The sequence below is a fragment of the Macrobrachium nipponense genome, chromosome 21 (assembly GCF_015104395.2).
Source record: "Macrobrachium nipponense isolate FS-2020 chromosome 21, ASM1510439v2, whole genome shotgun sequence".
NCBI lineage: Eukaryota > Metazoa > Arthropoda > Malacostraca > Decapoda > Palaemonidae > Macrobrachium > Macrobrachium nipponense.
In genome coordinates this window covers 35994688-36015735 of record NC_087212.1, presented here as the reverse complement: position 1 = coordinate 36015735, position 21048 = coordinate 35994688, and the positions used below count along the sequence as shown (strand labels likewise).

At 37.0% G+C, this 21048-nt stretch overlaps 1 protein-coding gene across 1 annotated transcript in view; it reads right to left on the bottom strand.

Moving 5' to 3' along the window:
- Positions 1–6782: 6782 nt before the first annotated feature.
- LOC135197926 (uncharacterized) overlaps positions 6783–21048 on the bottom strand; it is a 65051-nt gene continuing 50785 nt past the window's right edge. The window contains exons 2-4 of the mRNA XM_064225184.1: positions 16265–16390; positions 10571–12421; positions 6783–10391 (exon numbers count right to left, since the gene is read on the bottom strand). Coding sequence (XP_064081254.1) covers positions 9883–10391; positions 10571–12421; positions 16265–16390 — 2486 coding nt within the window. The 3' untranslated portion in view covers positions 6783–9882. The remainder of the gene's footprint in view (positions 10392–10570; positions 12422–16264; positions 16391–21048) is intronic.

Here is a 21048-nt window from a genome sequence, read left to right as displayed (position 1 = left end):
TTAAATATTTTCCTTTCTGGCAAAACTACGGAAAGAACTTAAATCATTCTCCATTAGGAAAATATGGAGTTGAAATATTTTCTAGGAGAAACGGTGCGTCGAAAACATTCTCTGTACTTTACAGCAGAAGAAGTCTGTGAGAGAGTTTATGTGTTTGTAAGAGAAGAAAGTTGGAACTGAATGTTAGCAAGAGCAAGATTATGGGGGTACATGGAAGCCACGAAAAGGAGCTATTAAAGGTAGTATAGATTGTAGAAGAATGGAAGGCGTTTCTATAAGTAGGATGTGAGAAGAGAGGGATCCCTGTTAAAGGGAAGATTTGGAAGAAATATTGTCTGTTTATGAAAGCAAATATTGGAATACGTTAAGGAATTCTTTTGCCAACTGTAGTGAAATTTAAGTAGCAAATTTTATTTAAGAAAACTGTAAACAATAAAGTGGAGTGACAATAGTTGAACTGTTAAAAATCGTAGATCCGATGAAAATGCTCTAGAAATGTTAGTGTGGGTGAAAGGGTCTAATTTTATATATATATATATATATATATATATATAATATATATATATATATATATATATATATATATATATATATATATATTTTTTTTTTTAGGCTGAGGAAGAAAAGGTCGCCGGGAAATGGCTGATTAGGTGGGGGGCGCTGTAGTTGACTGAGTGTGCGCGTAGCCAAAGGAATGGGGGTTTATGCGATCCTGATATGTTGTACAGTAAATACAAGAGAGCTAGAGTGATTAAAGGTGCTGATAAGTAATGATTTTTCCTTTTGTTGTGTGTAGCACAACAGATGTGTTGTCTTTAAAACATGTCATAAACACATTGGTAGCTTATCACAAACGCCGCGACTTCGATTTTCGGGCATTCCATTGAGGTGTGAGAGATGTGTATTTCTGGTGATAGAAGTTCACTCTCGACGTGGTTCGGAAGTCACGTAAAGCCGTTGGTCCCGTTGCTGAATAACCACTGGTTCCATGCAACGTAAAAGCACCCTACAATACAATACAACCACATCACACACAGTTTAAATACAAGTCGACGACTTATAGTTAGTCCTAACCAGTGCTTCATACGATTAACCAGCATTTGCCAAAGGTTTGTTCTCTACTGTTGGTTGATGACTTGTAAGTTTGTGACAAGTATGTGGTAAGTTTCCGTAGTGTTTATGACCTTTTTTTTTACTGTGATGTGGAGGTTCCGAACCCTAGTACAGTGGAAATGCATTATTGTCGACTCAGGAGCATATTTGTCCAGTATTTGCCAAAGATTCGTTCTCCACTTTCAGTTGAGGTTTATTTTCAACTTGTTTGTGACACGTATGTGATAAGTTTCCAACGTGTTTATGACATGTTGTACTGATGTGTGTAGGCTCCTAACCCTAATGCAATTATTGTCGACTCAGTTGTGTACTTGTCCAGCATTTACCTAAGATTCATTCTCCAATTTCGGTTAATAACATATTTTCAGCTTGTTCGTGAAATGTATGAGATAAGTTTCCGATGTGTTTATGATATGTTGTACTGATGTGTGAAGGTTCCTAACCCTAATGCATTTGTCATATGTTATTGTCGACTCAGGTGCGTATTTGTGAAGCATTATCCAGACTCGTTCTCCACTTTCGGTTGATAACTTGTTTTCAACTTGTTTGTGACATATATGTGACATTTCATACTGAGATGTGGAGGCTCCTAACCCTAATACATTGGAAATGTATTATTGTCGACTCAGGTGCATATTTGTCCAGTAGTTGCCAAAGATCCGTTCTCCACTTTCAGTTGATGTTTATTTTCAACTTGTTTGTGACACGTATGTGATAAGTTTCCGACGTGTTTATGACATGCTACGCTGACGTGTGGAGGCTCCTAACCGCAGTACATTGGACATATGTTGTCGTCGACTCAGGTGCGTCTTTGTCTTCCTGTCACTCATCGGCCTTTGTTTGGGTTTCTCGTGGCTTTTGTGTCTCTGGTGTATTGTTCAAGATTTCCTCCAAGTTTTAATGACCGAGGAACCGGGGTATTACGTGAGTAATAATTTTAATAGGAGTTTGCATACTTTCCGGTGTGCTGGTTTCTGTCGTCGAAATGTTTAGTTATTTTTTTAGCATTTGAGTTTCTAGTTCATTATGTTTTGAAATCATATTCTGTTCGAATTCCTGAGTCGTTGGTTTTATCCGCTTAATACGGTTATGTTTTCATAATCTGTAATTGCCGACCTTTCTCTCAAACGTCTGTTTTTCCTAAGAGGTTCGAACAAGCACAACTCGAAAAACGCCGATGTAATTATCATTGTTATTCAGAAGAAAAATCCTGTTCATATGGAACAAAGCTACAGGGGCCATTGGCTTGAAATTCAAGCTCCTAAAAGTATATGGTGTCATATGAAAAAGTGAACTGCAATAATTTTTTCACGGTAGTTATGCAATACGTCTTCGCTGGAACTTGAGAGGTTCTAATTGCGCAACATCCTTAGGGCCCCATAGGGGCAGTGGGTAGCGCACCTCATACAGGGCACTTTAGGCATTACTTAAGATTCTTTGCAGCGTCCCTTCAGCCTCTAGCTGTAACCCCCTTTCATTCCGTTCATAATGTCTTTCTTCCATCTTACTTTCCACCTTTTAACAATTGATTCATAGTGCAGGTGAGAGGTTTTCCTCCTGTTACAGCTTTCAAACCTTTTTACTGTAAATTTCTGTTTCATTTGGTGAACGACCAAATAGTTCCCAGGGCTTGGCCTTTTGCATAAACTCTATATCCTTATCCACCGGCCGACGCCGGTGCGAAGAATACAAGGCCTCTGGAACTGAGAAGTTCGACATCGTGAAAAACGAAGAGCGATGGGACAGCCACACCATGTCCCGAATGGAACACATACCTTCGTGGAACTGGACCTGTCATGCATGGAATTAACCTATGATTCACCGCGCAAGAAGGCCACCGATTCCCCATATTCAGGCCTATGATTCATGGAATGAATCTGTGAGTCACATCGCAGTTAGGCTTGCTGTTCAGTAAGTAGTGTGGAATTATATGATTCTCCGTGGTATTTCGATTGTGTTTTACTGAAGAATGAGACACCTATGATTCTATATAGAAATAAGTTATTCTTGTGCTTTACAAACGGTAGAAATTACGTTGCCTTACAAATTGTCAATAACTGTTATTATAAATGTAAATATTGGTATTCCGTGTTGTAAAGTTCACTCACTCACGCTTATATATATATATATATAATATATATATATATATATATATATATATATATATATATATATATATATATATATATATATACATGAATATATATATATATATATATATATATATATATATATATATATATATATATATATATATATATATATATATATTATATATATATATATATATATATATATAATGCGCCCAAAATCTCCTCTACAGATCCCATGACGTCTTATCCTTTATAACAGGTTTTCACATCCTTCTGAGTATGCAAATTAAATTTTCTTAGTTCTTTTCCTGCTTCTGTTGTTCCTCATTTCCATAATCCTCCTACAGTTAAGAGGCTGACTGGACCTTTCAATTAGGATTAAACCCCACCTTCATCCATCCTCCATTTTTCTTTTGAGTTTGGGTCCTGGTCTTGTGTTTCAATAATTTTGATATCCTCATCTTTCTTTATTCTCAGTCATGGACCACATTAGTGCAGGAAGGTGATCATCTAATGGCCTTATAGAAAATTTATTTAAAAGAAAACATAATTGAAGTAACATTTGGGAACTCCTCACTTATGTGCTTTTATAGGGCCATGTGTTCTCCCTTGTGTTTGCTTATAGGGGGCCCTGTGTTCTCCCTTTGGTGTGCTTTTATAGGGCCCCATGTTCTCCCTTGTGTGTGCTTACAGGGCCCTGTGTTCTCCCTTTTGTGTGCTCATAGGGCCCCGTGCTCTTCTTGGGTCCTGTGTTCTTGCGTTTTTATAGGGCCCTGTGTTCTCCCTTGTGTTCTTAAAGGGCCCTGTGTTCTTGTGTGTTCTTATAGGGCCCTATATTTTCTCGATAGATCTGGGAGATTTAAGTCTTTATCACTCTAACATTTAAGACGCTTAGTAGAGTTTTCCTTCAATGTTTTTATCACCAAGCCAGAACTGGTGTTTTTTTCGCTCTTTTAGTTTTCTTTTAATGTAAAGAAAGCGAAAACATTGAACATATTTTATTTGTGACATCCTTTTAGTATTGAGGGTCTGTCTATGCCTTTTTTGATAAGTGCATAAAGTCCCCTCCAAAGCATCTAAGTTTATGGTCTGACACTTAAAAAAAGAAAATATCTTTACATACACGCCCAATTAAGTGCCATCGACGCAACTTTCCTAGAAAGTGACCCCCAACGGTTTTCAGGGCTCGCTATCTAGGACTAATATTTCATGGGTGTCATTATTTTTATGATATTTACAGTCTTTTGTTTATGTTTTTACGGTAATTCCCAACGGGCTTGTGCTAAGCATCGCAAAGGTGGATACATACCAGGAGTCACACTCTAAGAAAGATCCATTTGACTAAGTATATCCATGTTTTGAGGTGAATTTAGTTCCTAACTTGAAATCTAATCGGGGACAGTCCGTTAAACACACTTCGCTTCGATAATGAACCGTCAAAGACCAACACTTAGCTTCTGCTTGCGGGTTTAATGACCAGTTTCCGGTAGTTTTCGGCTGCTTACACTGGATGGCTTTCTGAGATTAGTTTTTAGTGAAGCCACGCAGTAGCTTTAGATCTTGAAGTTTATTGCCGTAATTTAAAGGCTGTGAGTTTATATTTTCAGGGTTATGCATACTTCGTCTTTGTTGGAAAGGAAATCATTTACCCAAAACTTTTTCCAAAGTAACCAGCCCAGTATTGTGTTGAATACTGGGGCTGAATTTATGGTAGTCACAATGGTGGATTTGGGCAAAATGACTAATATATACATAATTGAAGAGGTCAAGATGGGTTAGGGAAAACCACCGTTGCTATATGAAGTGAATATGAATAAAGTGACCTGGCGGGATACGTAGGAAATCACGGCTGGATTTTTCTTGTATCTGTGAGATGAGTAATCCAGAGATAAAAGGACCCATTTCAATGAGTGAAGTTGCATTAAAAAAACATTACTTGGATACCTATTCCTATCCAGATGTTCCAGGACGGTGATTATAATGATTGTTGTTACACCAGCCAAAATTTGTTTAGATGTATTCCTAGAGTGTCCTATTTTACATTCATCGTTCTCAGCGGGAGATTCACAGGACGACACTAGCCATTGTGTGAATTTACTAAAATTGTGTCAGCAATTCGGAATTATTCTTTAGTCAGTGAATCAAACTTGTTGTTTGGCAGCTCAGTTTTTCATTTGCATTAATTTTGTTTACAGTTCAGGTTTTTGTTACCCAATACTGCCAGATGTTGATTGTTTCTTTTGTCTGAAGGTTTGTGGAATTGGTAACGTGATGCCTTTAGATCGCCCAGGCTTGAAAAAAGAACAATGAGAATAAGAAAGAAAAAAACAACCTGAAGTTTAATTGGAAACGAGGAACAAACGACTTTTCTAAAAAAAAAAAAAAAAAAAAAGTGAGGTTTGAAAATTGACCTGATCTCTTTCAGTTTGCTTACCTCTCTCAGGGAGTTAGTTTTCATATAACTGTCGCATCCCTATTTTTATTTATAGGACTTAGGCGAGTTGTTTTGGGACGAGTATTAGGTTACTTTCGGTTCTACGTGGTTGGTTTCTCTGTAAATAATTGCATTACATGCCTATTGTTCTTTATTTTTTATATATATATATATATATATATATATATATATATATGTGTGTGTGTGTGTGTGTGTGTGTGTGTGTAAATAAAAACAAAGGACAAGAAGTCGAAAGGCCTTGCAGCGGTACTCCATTGTTTCACTGTTTTTCGTGACTTTTGCCTTTATTTATATATTTATCAAGTTGCAAATTTTAGTGATTCTGTCACACACACACACACATACACTATATGAATTTTTGCCACTTACAACTTTTGTTATCCTCACAAATACTAAACCGCAAATACATCACTTATTGTCGAATTTACCATGTTCTTGGGGTAACTTACATTCTGGGGCATTTACTAAATTTGATAACGCATCTGCCCCGTCCAGGACTCGAACCTGGCCTATGGGTTAGATACGGTGATTGGTGGTCGCCTGAAAGGCAATTGTAATTTTCTTGTGTGTAAGTTACTCCTAAATTATGGTGGATTCGATATTAAGTGCAAGGGTGCAAGGGTTCATGTCATATGTGTGTGTATATATATATATATATATATATATATATATATATATATGATATATATATATAATATATAGTATGTATATAATATATCGATATATATATATATATATGTATATATATGTATATATATATTATAAATATTATCTATATTATATATATCATATATATATATATATATATATATAATATATATATATATATATATATATATATATATATATATATATATATATATATATATAAATATATAGATATATATATATACTATATATATATATATATATATATAGTATATATATATATATTATTATACACGTACCTGCACACTCACTCAAACACGCACAAATATATATATATATATATATATATATATATATATATATATATATATATATATATATATATGTGTGTGTGTGTGTGTGTGTGTGTGTGTTTGTATTTGGTGTTTTTAAAGACAAGATAAGATAACTGCCAAGGAACATTGAGACACACATTTTATTACCATTGTTTATTGATATGTTAAGGCTCTCGGGTATGAAGATAAAATGGGGGACTTGGTATTAACATTGTGCAATATTTGGGGATATCTTTATTATGGTTATATTATATATATTGCTAAGACTAGAAAGGGTTTAGAGCGTTCATCTTTTTTTTGTTTTTGTTTCTCATATATGTCAGGCGTCAGAAAGTTGCTGAGATGTTCTATATGACAAGAGGCAGAACTGCTTGCACTGATTTAGGCATAACCTGGATAAGAAGTCTTTCATCTGGTATACTCTGATTTCCTGGTGCTGCAGAAGTCTTGCTATGGACCCCATCCTTAAACTGTGACGTGACTCGCTCACCTAAAGTACAAGTGAACCCGCTCACTTGGAAGGGTGCTATAAGATGGGTCCTCAAGAAAGGCAGCTTTTAAAAAGACAACTGTTCTTGGTTATGCAAAAATCATTGTATATTTGCCACGAAAATGTAGCGACCACAACAACTGGGCTAACCATTTTAGTTTACTGAGAAAAATAGGCCTATATTAATTCACAATGAATTAGAAAATAAGTGATCATTAAATGTTGTTATTCACTTTAATGGAACTCAGTTATCTCCCTCATTGTAGGGCGTCATATTTGGCAAACTCATGAAACACATCAAAGAAGAAATTTACCCAAATGCAAACCACATTCGTCTGTGTGTGTGTCCATTCCATGCATAGGCCTATAGTCTTACAATAAACTTTCATTCGCACAGCCAAGTACAAAATATGTGTTTTTGACATATTTATCTTTTTAAGTGTTAGCCTAGTTTTTGAAGTCAATATTATATGGGTGTTCTATACAATGATGTGTAAGATACAACTAAATCATTACTATTCCTTCCTAATGAACTGTATATTGGCGTTTGACCTCTGGGCAGAATTTTATGGGTGAGGCCACTTCCTAAATTTTGCCTCTGGCATTTCGCAGACTATTTCTTTCTACACAAGTTGCCAGACGGTCTATTTTGGCATGGCAGCAGACCATACCGAGTTCTTACACATGATTGATTTTGCTCTTGCATTGCGTGATCTAGAAGCTACAAGACTTCTGGCCTAACAGTAATGTAGATGACTTTCGTCGAGAGGTTCCGCTACTCGATCAACTGGAGGTCTCACAGAAAACTGAACGGTGGCTTTGTGTTTTTGTTGTAAGCTATATAGTAGACACCAAGTCCCGTAGACTGCTCTGTTGCCCAGTGTTTCTCGAAAGCAAGTTCCAGCCATCCGGATGCTCTCTGGATACACTAGGTAACTGCATCTTTTCCAGGGGGTAGTGGCATTGTTGAAGATGCTCTACTGTATGGATAGTCAAGATAATCTTTACCAAAGGTCTGTAAAAATGCTCCTTCAGAGCAGCCCATCTATCAGATTATGCTATATTCTGGATATTTACACATTTTACCATTATTGTACATTACACAATTTAAGAGTATTATGCAACAAGTACAGGATAACAGTTGTAATGTATGAACAATATTAAAAGTAGTAATGCTGATTCAGGTTGACAATTACAATGCTAATTAATAGATTTTGTTGTTGATATTTCGGCCATTAAATTACATGATTTTTTGGGGGAATTATCCACCTACACAACAACGCATCCAAAGAAGATACCATATAGATTATTTCTTCGGCATTTGTTTCTTGATCAGGAATAACATGACCAAGGGTTTAGCATTCCTGACCCTGACTCTGAAACACAATTCACTCTCACTGTAGACTTCACAACTTAAACAAGTAAGCCATATATTCGTCAAGGGGTTCTCTTCCTAAGAGATTCAACCATTCTCCCTCACCCGTCACCCGCCAAATCAAGTAACGGTCCTTCTCGGCCACACAGTAATATTTGTTGGCTATTATTGTAAACCGTTTAAACAATCAAAGAAGAACAAGTACAAAATTATGCATCCTAACTAATAAGCATTGTTATATATATATGAAAATAAAGACTATTATGTCCCACTAAAGTATCACTCTACCACCAAAACCCTGTGAAAAGTCTCCATCTTCGGTTTCCTAACCAGTGGGTCATTGTGTTTTTACCTTATTTTTCCGTCATCTTTGAATCATTGATTTTCTCACAACATTCACTTTGTTTTTCAGGGAATAATATCATGAAATTTAACTGTTCATGAATCGTTTGCATCGCTCTTTATCCTGCTTTTGTTTTATCAGTTGGTTTGGCTGCTCATGTTTAGATGTTTACCTATTTTCAGCATGAAAGCGGATAGTCTCATATATTTCACATTCAAATTTCCCTTGTCTTATTTTTCCACTTTTGTTAATGAGTCATTTTCTGATTATAAGTTTATTTTTCTTTAGCACATTTATTGTATATTGTCACTTCAGTTTTTTAAAGTTTAGTCAAATTTTTCCACACATTGAAATTATTACATTTCTGTAATACAGATCTGTTACTGGTTTGAGTGTGACTGTCATCACTGGATACTGAACTTATAAGTTCATGAGCATTAGGAAATTATCACACTTAGTAGTACTTTATTAGTGAGGGAAGTTAATTTTTCCAGTAATTATTCAAACACAAGACAACATTATTTTGTTGCACGTATGCTTATGTTTCAGATCGCTTGTCATTAAGGTTGTGATTTAGTTTATTCAAATTTTTGTGTAATGGGGAGACTTCAACTCTGGGGACATCTTCAGTGGCAGTGTAACTATTCAGTTTCCATCCCAGAACAGCACGGAACAAAATCATTGCCCTGTCTTTCTGAGTACAGAGAAATTGAGCACCTGTCTCGCTAACTACTTTTTATCTACCTTTATACCAAAATATGAAGTGGCTTCCATCAAAATCAAGCATAATGTAGGCTATGGCAGCAGTCAGTGACTCATCATCAGACATCAGCTGCCATAGCTCAGCATTCTACACAACAGTTCAATCTTTGGCACGAGGTAAAACCATGTTGGGATGATGATCGTCGGATCCTTTCCCTGGTGAAGATTCAAGTTTCACACAAAGTATGGTAAATTGCTTGTTACAGCTGTTTTCAAGTACAAAAAAAGTTACCAACTTTAATAATAGCTAAGAACTGGCATCCCACTTTCACACAGCTGTCATCTTTGATCTGGCCCCTCCAAAATGCTTCATTAACCAGTTTGGACCCTTGTTCCGTGCTGAAGCTGGGATAACGGTTGCCACACTGTCTTTACTGGAGGCTGATGATGATGAAGACGATGAAGATGAAGACTTTGAAGAAGTGGTCGTGTGTGTTCTCTTTTGTATGGAAGGATGAACTACAGGTAGTTCTGACAGCACATCTATTGAGTTCTCTTTTTCAATTGTCTTTGGTCTTGGACTTGGCCTCTTTAGAGGAGATTTGACCACTTTTGAGAGACTGGGGAAAAATGACCTTTTACTAGAAGTACTTGGTGATGACTGCTGAGGCAGCTGAGCTAGCGTTGAACACAGAGTTGATTTAGGAGCTTGATGGGAGTTCATGTCTGACCTTGTGGTTTCAGAGGCAACTGTAGTGGATGAATGTGTTCCTCTGCTTGGGCTGGAGGATGCTGATTGAGATACTGGTCCTTTACTTTTGGTAGTTGCATAAAGACCTGAAAAGAAGACAGAAGTAAGTCATGTTTTCTTTCATTCACAATTTTTTTTTTTATTATTTTACTACAAGATTCTTTTCCTCTAATGTTTATGAAAAACAAATCAGTTATGGTTTATGACTAGTTAGTATGGAAAGTGAAGAAGGTTATTTAGGAAAACTTAAGCAAAAAAAACTTACTGTGCCTTGGTGTTCTGGGTGGTGTGATATCAGTGAGAAGGTGTTGCCATGGGTTGGGAGTATTGGGCACAATATGGCTAAGAGAAGAGGTGGACCTTGGCAATGGAACTGGGTAAGCTCCTGAAGCAGATACGTCTAGAGCAAATTCTTGAGATGACTGAAGATAAGTCCAGGTTCCAGAATCTTGAGAAGGATCTCGCCTCTGGAGGGGTTCAGGTGGTGGCCTAGGAGGAGGTGCTCTCTTTGGCAGTTGGTGGGATGGTATTCTGTATTTTGAATCTCCTCCACTTCCACTGGGTAACTCTGGTTCACTTGAATAGTCTAAAGGGATATGATCTGACATCTGAGCATAATTTGATGTATCTGGTAAAAGATCAGGCTGGCTGCTGATCCAGTTTCGATGGGTAGCTGATAATCCATATTCATTCAGTGCTTCTTGTACGTTACCAAAGTAGTCATAAATGTGAGATTTTACATAAGCAGAATATTGCCTGAAAGTGGCATCTTCGAGGGATTTTGGGCACCGTACATGTGCAAGTAAAACTTCCGGGTCATAGCAAAACCTTTCAGAGGGACAGCTAGGCCGTTTAGGAGAGCAATTGGCAGAGCTTTCTGATGAAGAATAATAACCAAGTTGACCTTTCATGCCTTGTTTAGCTTGCCAGTAATCCCAGTAAGTTTCCCTCAGATTCATGCAGCTCTCACTCTTTTTCCTGACCTCTTCAGTAGTTCCTTGTTTACTCAAGGACTCTGCAATATCCATCTCCATGTACTCTGAATAGTCAGATGCTAGGGAAAGCCGCTTGTCTAAGAAAGATTTACCTTTCAATGAATGAACGGGTCCAGTTCCATAGCCATATACAAGGGGCCGCTTCAAAGTCTCCATTGGCTGTACATCACAGTCAATCTCAATGAAATCTTCATCCTCATCTGCAGCATCTTTTTCCTTATTACGTTCCTCAGCATCATTGTTTCTCTGGTTATCTGGAAGCAAGGCTGCACTTTGGTCTAGCTGTTCTTGTTCTCCTTCACTTATGAAGTCACAGGGATCATCTTCTATATTATCAAAGTCATCATTCTCAAAATACTTGTCATCAATAGAAAGACTGAGACTGCGGTTAGACACTGTATCATCACTTTCGCAATTATCACATTCAATTTCTTCCATTAAGTCTTCTTCGGTAACCTCAAATGTGTTATCCTCATCCACAAATTCCAGTGTATTGCTTTCACAGAGAAGACTGTCGGTAAGTTCTTTCTCATCAGATTTTTTATGTTCCATGGGGGTTTCTTCGTGACAGTTATTTCTTATATTTACAACTTTGAAACCACTGTTGCTCAATTCTTCACAGTCTAGGGTAAGATCAAATGACAGAATACAAACTGATGCAAGATTAGCTTGGTCTTCAGTGGAGGTGTTCACAGCCTCCATCGGTTCTGGAGATACACGGTCCAAAACACCTGCTGGCAGTGGAGGTAGAACTGGAGATGTTGCTATCGTTGAAGACCTCCTGGAACTAGATACCCAGCTATTGTCCTGCCTTTGATTAGGTCTTTGTAAATATCTCTGATTAAAAGCAGGCGACTCGCATTCCGTGTCATTTAGTGATGAAAGTTCTAGACTCTCGAGAGCTTGGTCAATTAGAGATGTTTGAGAATATCTCCTGTTCTTAGAAATCCCTGGAATGGGTGTCCTGTACAAGTCACTCATGTAATAGGGCTTGAAGGGGGAAGCATCAAAATGGTGGTCTTTCTCTAGTGGGCCATGGGACTGGGAATGATCTTGAGAGCCCACGTACAATTGTGGGAGGCTGTAGTACTGGTAAGAGTGTGGCCCCTGTCTGTCCTCAACTGAAAAAGGAGATTTTCATTTTTAGAGTGAATGGAACTTGTCATTGCTTTGTGTTAAAGGAAAAAAATTATACAGCAAGCAAATATTTGCAGTTTCTGATTTCTGAGCTTGATGTATTCGTTTCACAACAAATAAAAGGATTTAATTTATCAAGTTACTCAGATGGTGATATAAAATTGAAATCCTTTCAATGTAAAAGATTTTTAGAATATTACACTGATGATATGAATTAGTAGGACATGAATTTATAATTTGTCAGGTTTTAATCTACAGATTTGGCATAGATAATTTCATCTTTTATTTAAGAATTGAAACAAAGATTGGAAAGTAAAAAGGACACATTATTTGAATCGCCTTGTCGCATAGATACAGTATGTTACTATAGTAGATTCACATCAACCGTGCATTTGACGCCTAAGCCAGTCTCTTGCGACGCTCCTGATTGGCTGTTGATAAGCCAGTCACAGGACTGGAAACTCTCAGTCTCTCGAGAGATTTCACTTAGGCAGGATGTATGTTCTACCTCTCCTGAAAGAAGTATCCCTCAGGAGAGATGGAGCATACATCCTGCCTGTGTGAACTCTCGAGAGAGACTGAGAGTTTCCAGCCCGGTCATTGGCTTATCAACAGCCAATCAGGAGCGTCGTAAGGGACTGGCCTAGACATCAAATATCACGGCTGATGTGAATCTACTATAACATGGGAACAGCGCATATGATGCAATAGAGAATTACATTTGAAAATTTATTTTCATTATTATTCCGAAGTCGAGGACGGTTTCTAAAAAGAATATATCGGCAAGAACGGAAACCCCATGTGACAAGTTTAGACATTTTGGGGTAGGTTTCTAATCATGAAGACGAGCCTATGGTGTCAGAATTTTTGAGTCACCGTCATAACTTCTGATATAAAAAGCTTGGGTGATAGAATTCACATTACACAACAGGCAGGTAAAATTAGAAAGAAATATTAAAGTTTCATTTTTGTTTAGGCGATATTATAGGGTTTTAAATGGCAATTTTACGTGTAAGGAAACACTGCTATTTGAGGTGCAGTTTTCAGCCAATAACGGCCTTTTTTTCTAGCGGCAAAGCGAACGCTTCCGAGAATATAATGAGACTATGTGCCAGAGATATGAACTTCAGGTCTCTCTGTACGTGTGAGTACGCATGTGTTTGTGGCACGGGCGCTGAAAGTGGAGGATTTTGTTTATCAAGTGTTTGCGAAGAGGGAGCGGCGTTGTATGCTTATCTCCTAACATAACTCGAGGTTGTGTGTGTACGCGAAAGCGCTTCCTGGTCGTAAACAGTCAGTGTTATGGATTTGCCTACTCGGAGGAAGAGCGTTCTCTGCCCGAATAAATTCCCTCTTGGATAAGCGTGTGTGCATTTTTCAAAGGGAAATATTATGCTCCTCGGATCTACGAGGCTTCGGGGCGCTTAAAGATAGGATAAGTTAGAAATAATAGGCGTGTTGGTGAAGAGGAGAACGATGGTGACAAGATCCTTATGAATGGGGCTGTTTGTCTTACGTTGACTGTAAAGTGACCTGAAGCTATCTATCTGTCTATTTATATTGTCTTTATTTTGTAATTCATTTATGTGTACGAGTAGTTGAACACCTACCGCCCTTCAGTCTTTTAACTTTTACTCTTTTTGCAATGAGATTCAGCTTTTCTGTTCTCATGCGTTTTGAATTTTTGTAGTATATTCTCATTTAATCATAGAGAGAGAGAGAGAAGAGAGAGAGAGAGAGAGAGAGAGACGAGAGAGGAGCAGAGAGGAGGAGAGGAAGAGAGAGATGAGAGAGAGAGAGAGAGAGAGGCGGGTGCGGTTTTTTCGGCATGGAAGTCTTGGGAATATGTGCAAGCCTAGGTTTCTGAAATTTAATCATAGTTCAAACATTACATTCTGCCGTTTATCTTCTTCATTTTAGTTAAGAATTACAAATTTTTCTATACTCTTATCTCGTTTAAATGGTTGAAACTCATGTAGGCACCAGTAATTAGGCGATTGCTAATATGTGTATTTTTTATTCTTTCCATTCTACTTTCATTATCATATTTTACTTCCAGTATTTAACAGGGTTAATGATGTAGGTTGGATGTCTAATAGGGATCAAGTTGGGATTAATTAAGGGTCGAAGTAGGATTCATTAGGGTTCAATGAGTAGCCAAGGTGGGGAAAACTACAAGCCCAAGTAAAGTATAATTAAAGGTCAGAAAGGGTTATATTAGGCTTCAGAAGGCTTTCTTACTGGTCTGGTTGAATTTCAGTATGTTAAGTGAAGATAGGGTCGGTCAGAGGTCAAGTGGGGTCAATTATGGACAAAGCTGGTGACTTTTATGGCCAGGTTATTTGAAGGTGGGTCTATTACGAGCTAGGCTTCAGTCAAGGTGGGTTTTCATAAGAGCGAGGTTTCGGTCAAGTTAAGTCTGTTAGGTTCGGGTTTCAGCGAAAGTGGGATTCATTAGGGTTCAGGTTTCAGTCGTTTGGGTCCATTATGGGTCAGGTTTCAGTCATTTGGGGTCCATTAGGGTTCAGGTTTCAGTCGTTTGGGTCCATTATGGGTCAGGTTTCAGTCATTTGGGGTCCATTAGGGTTCAGGTTTCAGTCGTTTGGGTCCATTATGGGTCAGGTTTCAGTCGGTGGGATCCATTATGGGTCAGGTATCAGTCAGTGGGGTCCATTATGGGCCAGGTATCAGTCAGTGGGGTCCATTATGGGTCAGGTATCAGTCAGTGGGGTCCATTATGGGTGAGGTTTCAGTCAGTGGGGTCCATTATGGGTGAGGTTTCAGTCAGTGGGGTCCATTATGGGTAAGGTTTCAGTCGGTGGGGTTCATTATGGGTCAGGTTTCAACCATAGTTGGGTCCATTAGAATCCAGATTCCAGCTAAAGTGTCCATTTATCATTTAAGGGTCAGGGGTTTCAATAGGGGTTGGTTTCCAATTATTGGGTCATGGGTCAGGTTTTAGTCAGTGGAGTCCACTGGGGATCAGGCTCCAGTCAAAGTTGGGTCTATTAGGGGTCAAGTTTCATTCAGGTTTCAGTCAAAGTGGGGTATATTAGGGGTCAGGTTTCAGTCAAGATTGGGTCCATTAGGGGTCAAGTTTGATTCTAAGGGGTCTATCAGGGGTCAGGCTTTCAGTCAAAGTGGGGTATATTAGGGAGGTTTCATTCAGACTGGAGTCATTAGGGGCCAAGTTTCAGTCAAAGTGAAGACCATTATGGGACAAATTTCATTCAAAGGGCTCCATCAAGGGTCAGGTTTCATTCTAAGGGTGTCCATTAAGGCGTCAGGTTTCAGTCAAAGTGGTGATCTTTTAGGTGTCGAGTTTCAGCCTTTGGAATCTAAGGGAGGTCAGTTTCAGTGGAGAAAAAAAGTTAAGTATATCTTAGTTTTACCTAACCACTGAGCTGATTAACAGCTCTCCTAGGGCTGGCCCGATGGATTAGATATTTTTACGTGGCTAGGAACCAATTGGTCACCTAGCAATGTACTTACAGTTTATTGTGGGATCCGAACCACATTATATCGAGAAATGAATTTCTATCACCAGAAATAAATTCCTCTGATTCCCTGTTGGCCGAGCCGAGAATCGAACTTCGGACCACCGGATTGGTAGCCGAGCGCGAAAACCACTCGTCAAACGAGGTACTAGGGGGCGTCTATTAGGTCCAGGTTGCAGTCAAGTTGGTTCATTTAGGGACCAAGTTTTCGTCAAGGTGATACCTATTAAAGACCAGGGGTCGGTCAAGGGGAGGTGTATCAGGAATGAAGATGGATGTTTGGTCAGGAGCAATCTGCGATCATTTAGGGACAAGCTGAACTTTGGTTACCTGAAGGTGGACATGAAGGACTTGGCGATGGAAGGGGCCTTTGACATCCTGGGATGTTGTTAGAATAGTGTAGTTCCCTCAGTGCCTTCCTGGATGTAGGGCTTTTCTTCAATTCCCAGGACGATTCTGGAAGGACAAGAAAGGTAGGTTAGTTGGGTGCGGGCTTTGTTTACTTAAAGAAATGGATATTGTTATTATAACTCCTTCCTTAATGGGAGGTTATATTATTATTATTATTATTATTATTATTATTATTATTATTATTATTATTATTATTATTATTATTATTATTAAAAAATCCTCATAGTAGCACGAGTCTTCAAATGGAGAAACAAATCCGCAGTTATGTAAATGTACATATATTTCAGTTTAAAAACAGCAAAGATAGCTTTCGGGAATCTGTTCGGTTCCCCTTATTAATCTCAGATTGATAAGGGGAACCGAACAGATTCCCGAAAGCTATCTTTGCTGCTTTTAAACTGAAATATATGTACATTTACATAAATGATGGATTTGTTTCTCCATTATTATTATTATTATTATTATTATTATTGAACTAAGGAACCTCCGTAACGAGGCTATAATATTGACAATCAAAAGCCACAGTAGTGTTAAAATATATTATTGTACAATGGTAAAAAATATACAAGGAGAGACTTTCGGATACTGCTGAGGGATACGGAGCAGTATCCGAAAGTCTCTCCTGGTTAGTATTTTTTTACCATTGTACAATAATATATTTTTAACACTACTGTGGCTTTTGATTGTCATTATTATTATTATTATTATTATTATTATTATTATTATTATTATTATTATTATTATTATTATTATTGCTGTTGAGATACTGATATAGTTTTCATCATTACTACGAGTAGTTATCTTGAAAACCAGATATTATTATTATTATTATTATTATTATTAGTATTATTATTATTATTATTATTATTATTATTATTATTATTATTATTATTATTATTATTATTACAATGAGGTTATTATATTACTTCCACACTGGAAAATGACTCCCAGCAAAATATGATCACACTTAAAAATGAAACGACTGGAGATTAATTTATTGCCCTCATTACCCATTGAATCTTAAGAGCCCACCGCCGTATTACTCATCCTGTATCACTCATCCTGCATTCACCACTCGTCTTTTCTTTTATGAGAAAGATGCAGCGGGGAGATCATAATATGTTCAGCTTATACACCTCTTCCCGCCTTTCGGTGGGACTGGCATTCACACTGCTGGCTTACTCTTCCGCGCTATATAAACCTTTCAGCCATCTTTACAACTTTCGCGTTTGCTATTCAATGGCGGCGTCTATAAAATTTTTCTTCCGTAGTCTATAAAGTCCGTCTTTTCTTCTTTTCTTTCTCTTCGTAAAATATTTCTTTCTCTCTTAGTGTGTAGAGTTTTTGTCTGCTGTGGGTTTTTTTTTTCCAGAGGCGTAGGGGGAGGGGTTGGGGGGGGGATCTAGGGAGCTATGGAGGCTTTTCATGCCCGATTTATGGTCCAACGGGTCGTTTGCACGATGTTGGTCTTTTTGTACTTATATATATATATATATATATATATATATATATATATACATATATATATATCATATATATAATGTAAATATATATACATATGTATGTATAAATATTAATATATAAACTGCGACCTGGTCGTACTTGCATCGTGTGTGGCTTATATGTATTTGTGCCAATAGTTTTTGTTACTGTTATTGTTTTATAATTCTTATGTTATCTGTAGTTTATATTAGTAAAACCATGTGCTTCACTTAATTTTTTTAGTTATCTCTTTTCTACAATATATGAGCTTACTTTGCTTGAATTTCCATATAATTTTCACTGATCTATTTACTTTTTAAAATGTATTGCATATATATATATATAATATATATATATATATATATATATATATATATATATATATAAACCATATATATATATATATATATATATATATAAACACATATATATATATATATATATATATATATATATATATATATATATATATATATATATATATATATATATATATATATATATATATATATATATATATATATATATATATATATATATATATATATATATATATATATACGCAAAATATAAAAGCACCTACAGTTGGAAGAGAGAGAGAGAGAGAGAGAGAGAGAGAGAGAAATCCCTCTAAATCCCCATTCCGATTGTAGTACATCCCTCATATTTCTCCATTATCCTCGGCGATACCATACGTCCAGCAGAAATATTTCTCATTGAAAGGAACTTTTTTTTTTTTCACTACTGCTGAACTAATCTCATTATTGGTATCCTATTATATAAGGGTGATTTGTTAAATGATCATTTCTCTCGTTTGCCTTCGGGATATGGAACTTGTTCTTGATACACAAGGCTCTCTCTCTCTCTCTCTCTCTCTCTCTCTCTCTCTCTCTCTCTCTCAGTTTTAATACATACGCAATATACAGTTGCATACGTGCAAATGAAAGTATGTGAATGACAGTCATGCGTCTTGTTTCTATTCTCTTTTGGCTACTGTTATGAATTCATGCATATGCGTATGAGTCCTTCCATATTACTCTCATTTTTAGCAGGTTGTATATATACGTACAAATTTATTATCGCACTCTTCATATTTTTTTCTCATTTATTTAAAAGAAATTACAATAAATACATGTGCAATATATGTAATTTACGTACGGAATTAATAAAATTATTAAATTTTTTTTATAGCTCAACATACTTGAATTTACTATGTATATACATACATATACCCATACATATACACTATATATCACATACTTATATATCTGTATCTACTAAAATTCCAAATAACTACGTGTAAATTTCGTCTCCCTCTGTATGCTTCTTCCCGTGGCTACTTTGCCACGTCTTGTAAAAATAAGAAAAATAGAAAATACGAATTTTATTATGTATGAACTCAGTTTATTATTTTACAATGAAGTACATCACATGAAGTTACGATTAGGACAGAAAAAGCCATAACATTTTAATTCTGCTGAATGTAGTTTTTTAAATTTAGAAATTGTTTGTATTTGCATTTTTGCAGTTTTAGTGGTTATTTAATAATCATGTAGATATATTTAATAAACACGTAAATATTCGTCTTTATACATTCTGGTATGTCACTATCAGTTGACTGGAGTAAATACAGTGTGTAGCTGTTTATGTAAGGCATCGGTTATTACACTGATGTTTTTCGTTATTAATTGAATTGTTTTAATTATTGTGCTGCAACTAATATCTTCACCAGTCGTAAATACACAAAAAAATTTATTTCTCCAAGACGCTCTGAAGGTCTAAATCCCTCCAGGCTACTTACGGAGAAAAGATTTGACGCAAAGCGCCAACAGCTCCAATAAGAACACACACACACACACACACACACACACACAGAGAGAGAGAGAGAGAGAGAGAGAAGCTGAATGAGGAACATAGGAAATTAAAACAAAAGTTAGAACCCAATTTCATGAGAGAGAGAGAGAGAGGCTAAAAACTGTACGAGAAAGATAGAAAATATAAAAACAAAAGCTAGAACCCATTATCATGTGTGTGTGTGTGTATGTGTGTGTGTGTGAGAGAGAGAGAGAGAGAGAGAGAGAGAGAGAGAGAGAGAGAGAGAGAACTCTAGGGCACCGCAAAGTCCCGGTATTAGACGAGATTTTCCAGGCGTAATTCCGGAAGATCAAGCCTTGCCATTCCGGATCAAGTCGGGCGAATTGGTCCGGAAAATCATCTTCGCCTCCCTCAAGGGTGTCGGACGGAAAGACGAAAAAGGGGATATTTAAGACCATTCGGGGCGTCTCGCCAATAGACGAGGTAAGTCCGAGGCGGGTCCGCCCGACTTAGTTTGATGGACATTAACCCCGGGTTTGTTGCGGATGGTCGGCTTCGTCTTTTTCGAGCGTTGTTCGTGCTTTGTCATTCTTTCAAATCTGGTATATTTATTCTTTTTTTATATGTTACAGTAAGACTGAAACCAGGGATCTCATGAAATCCCTGAACTTTTCAGAGAATTCGTGAAATCACCAATTCCCAAGGGGCTAGTACTAAGCATGGGCGAAACAGTCCTTCATCTACACTGTTTCGCTGTGTTTAGTACTAACCCCTCGGGTATCAAATGTTCCTAAGTGAATTGGTGATTAGATGAATTCCCTAAAATTTTCAGGGATTTCGTGAGATCCCTGGTTACACAATCTTACTGTAACATGTATACATTCAATGTAACTGTATTAAAAAATAGATAGATTCGTGTAGATAACTTTGTGTGATTAGTAGTTAGCTACATTTGGAATCTTGTCACACCGTAGCCAACTCTGTATTACACCCGATAGGAGGTTAGGGCCGTCAGTGCACCTTATATGGTGCACTGTCGGCAGGCATTACCTAAGGTTCTTTGCAGCGTCCCTTCTGCCCCTAGCTGGAACCCCTTTCATTCCCCCTTACTGTATCTCAGTTCATATGTTTCGTGGTGCAGCTACGAGGTTTTCCTCCTATTTCACATTTCACGATTTCATTTGAGAGGTCAAAGACTTCATGGGTCCCAGGACTTGGCCTTTTGGCCTAAATACTATATTTTATTCTATTTAAATAGATTCGGGATAAAGCAAATACACAAAAGAAGAAACGCGTGCCTTTGTAAAAAGTAAACTATCCTATGACAGGTGGTTATTAAGAAATTTATATAAAGACAAAATTGCAAATCTATTTAGTAAAACGTTCATTCATTTTGTTTCTAATTC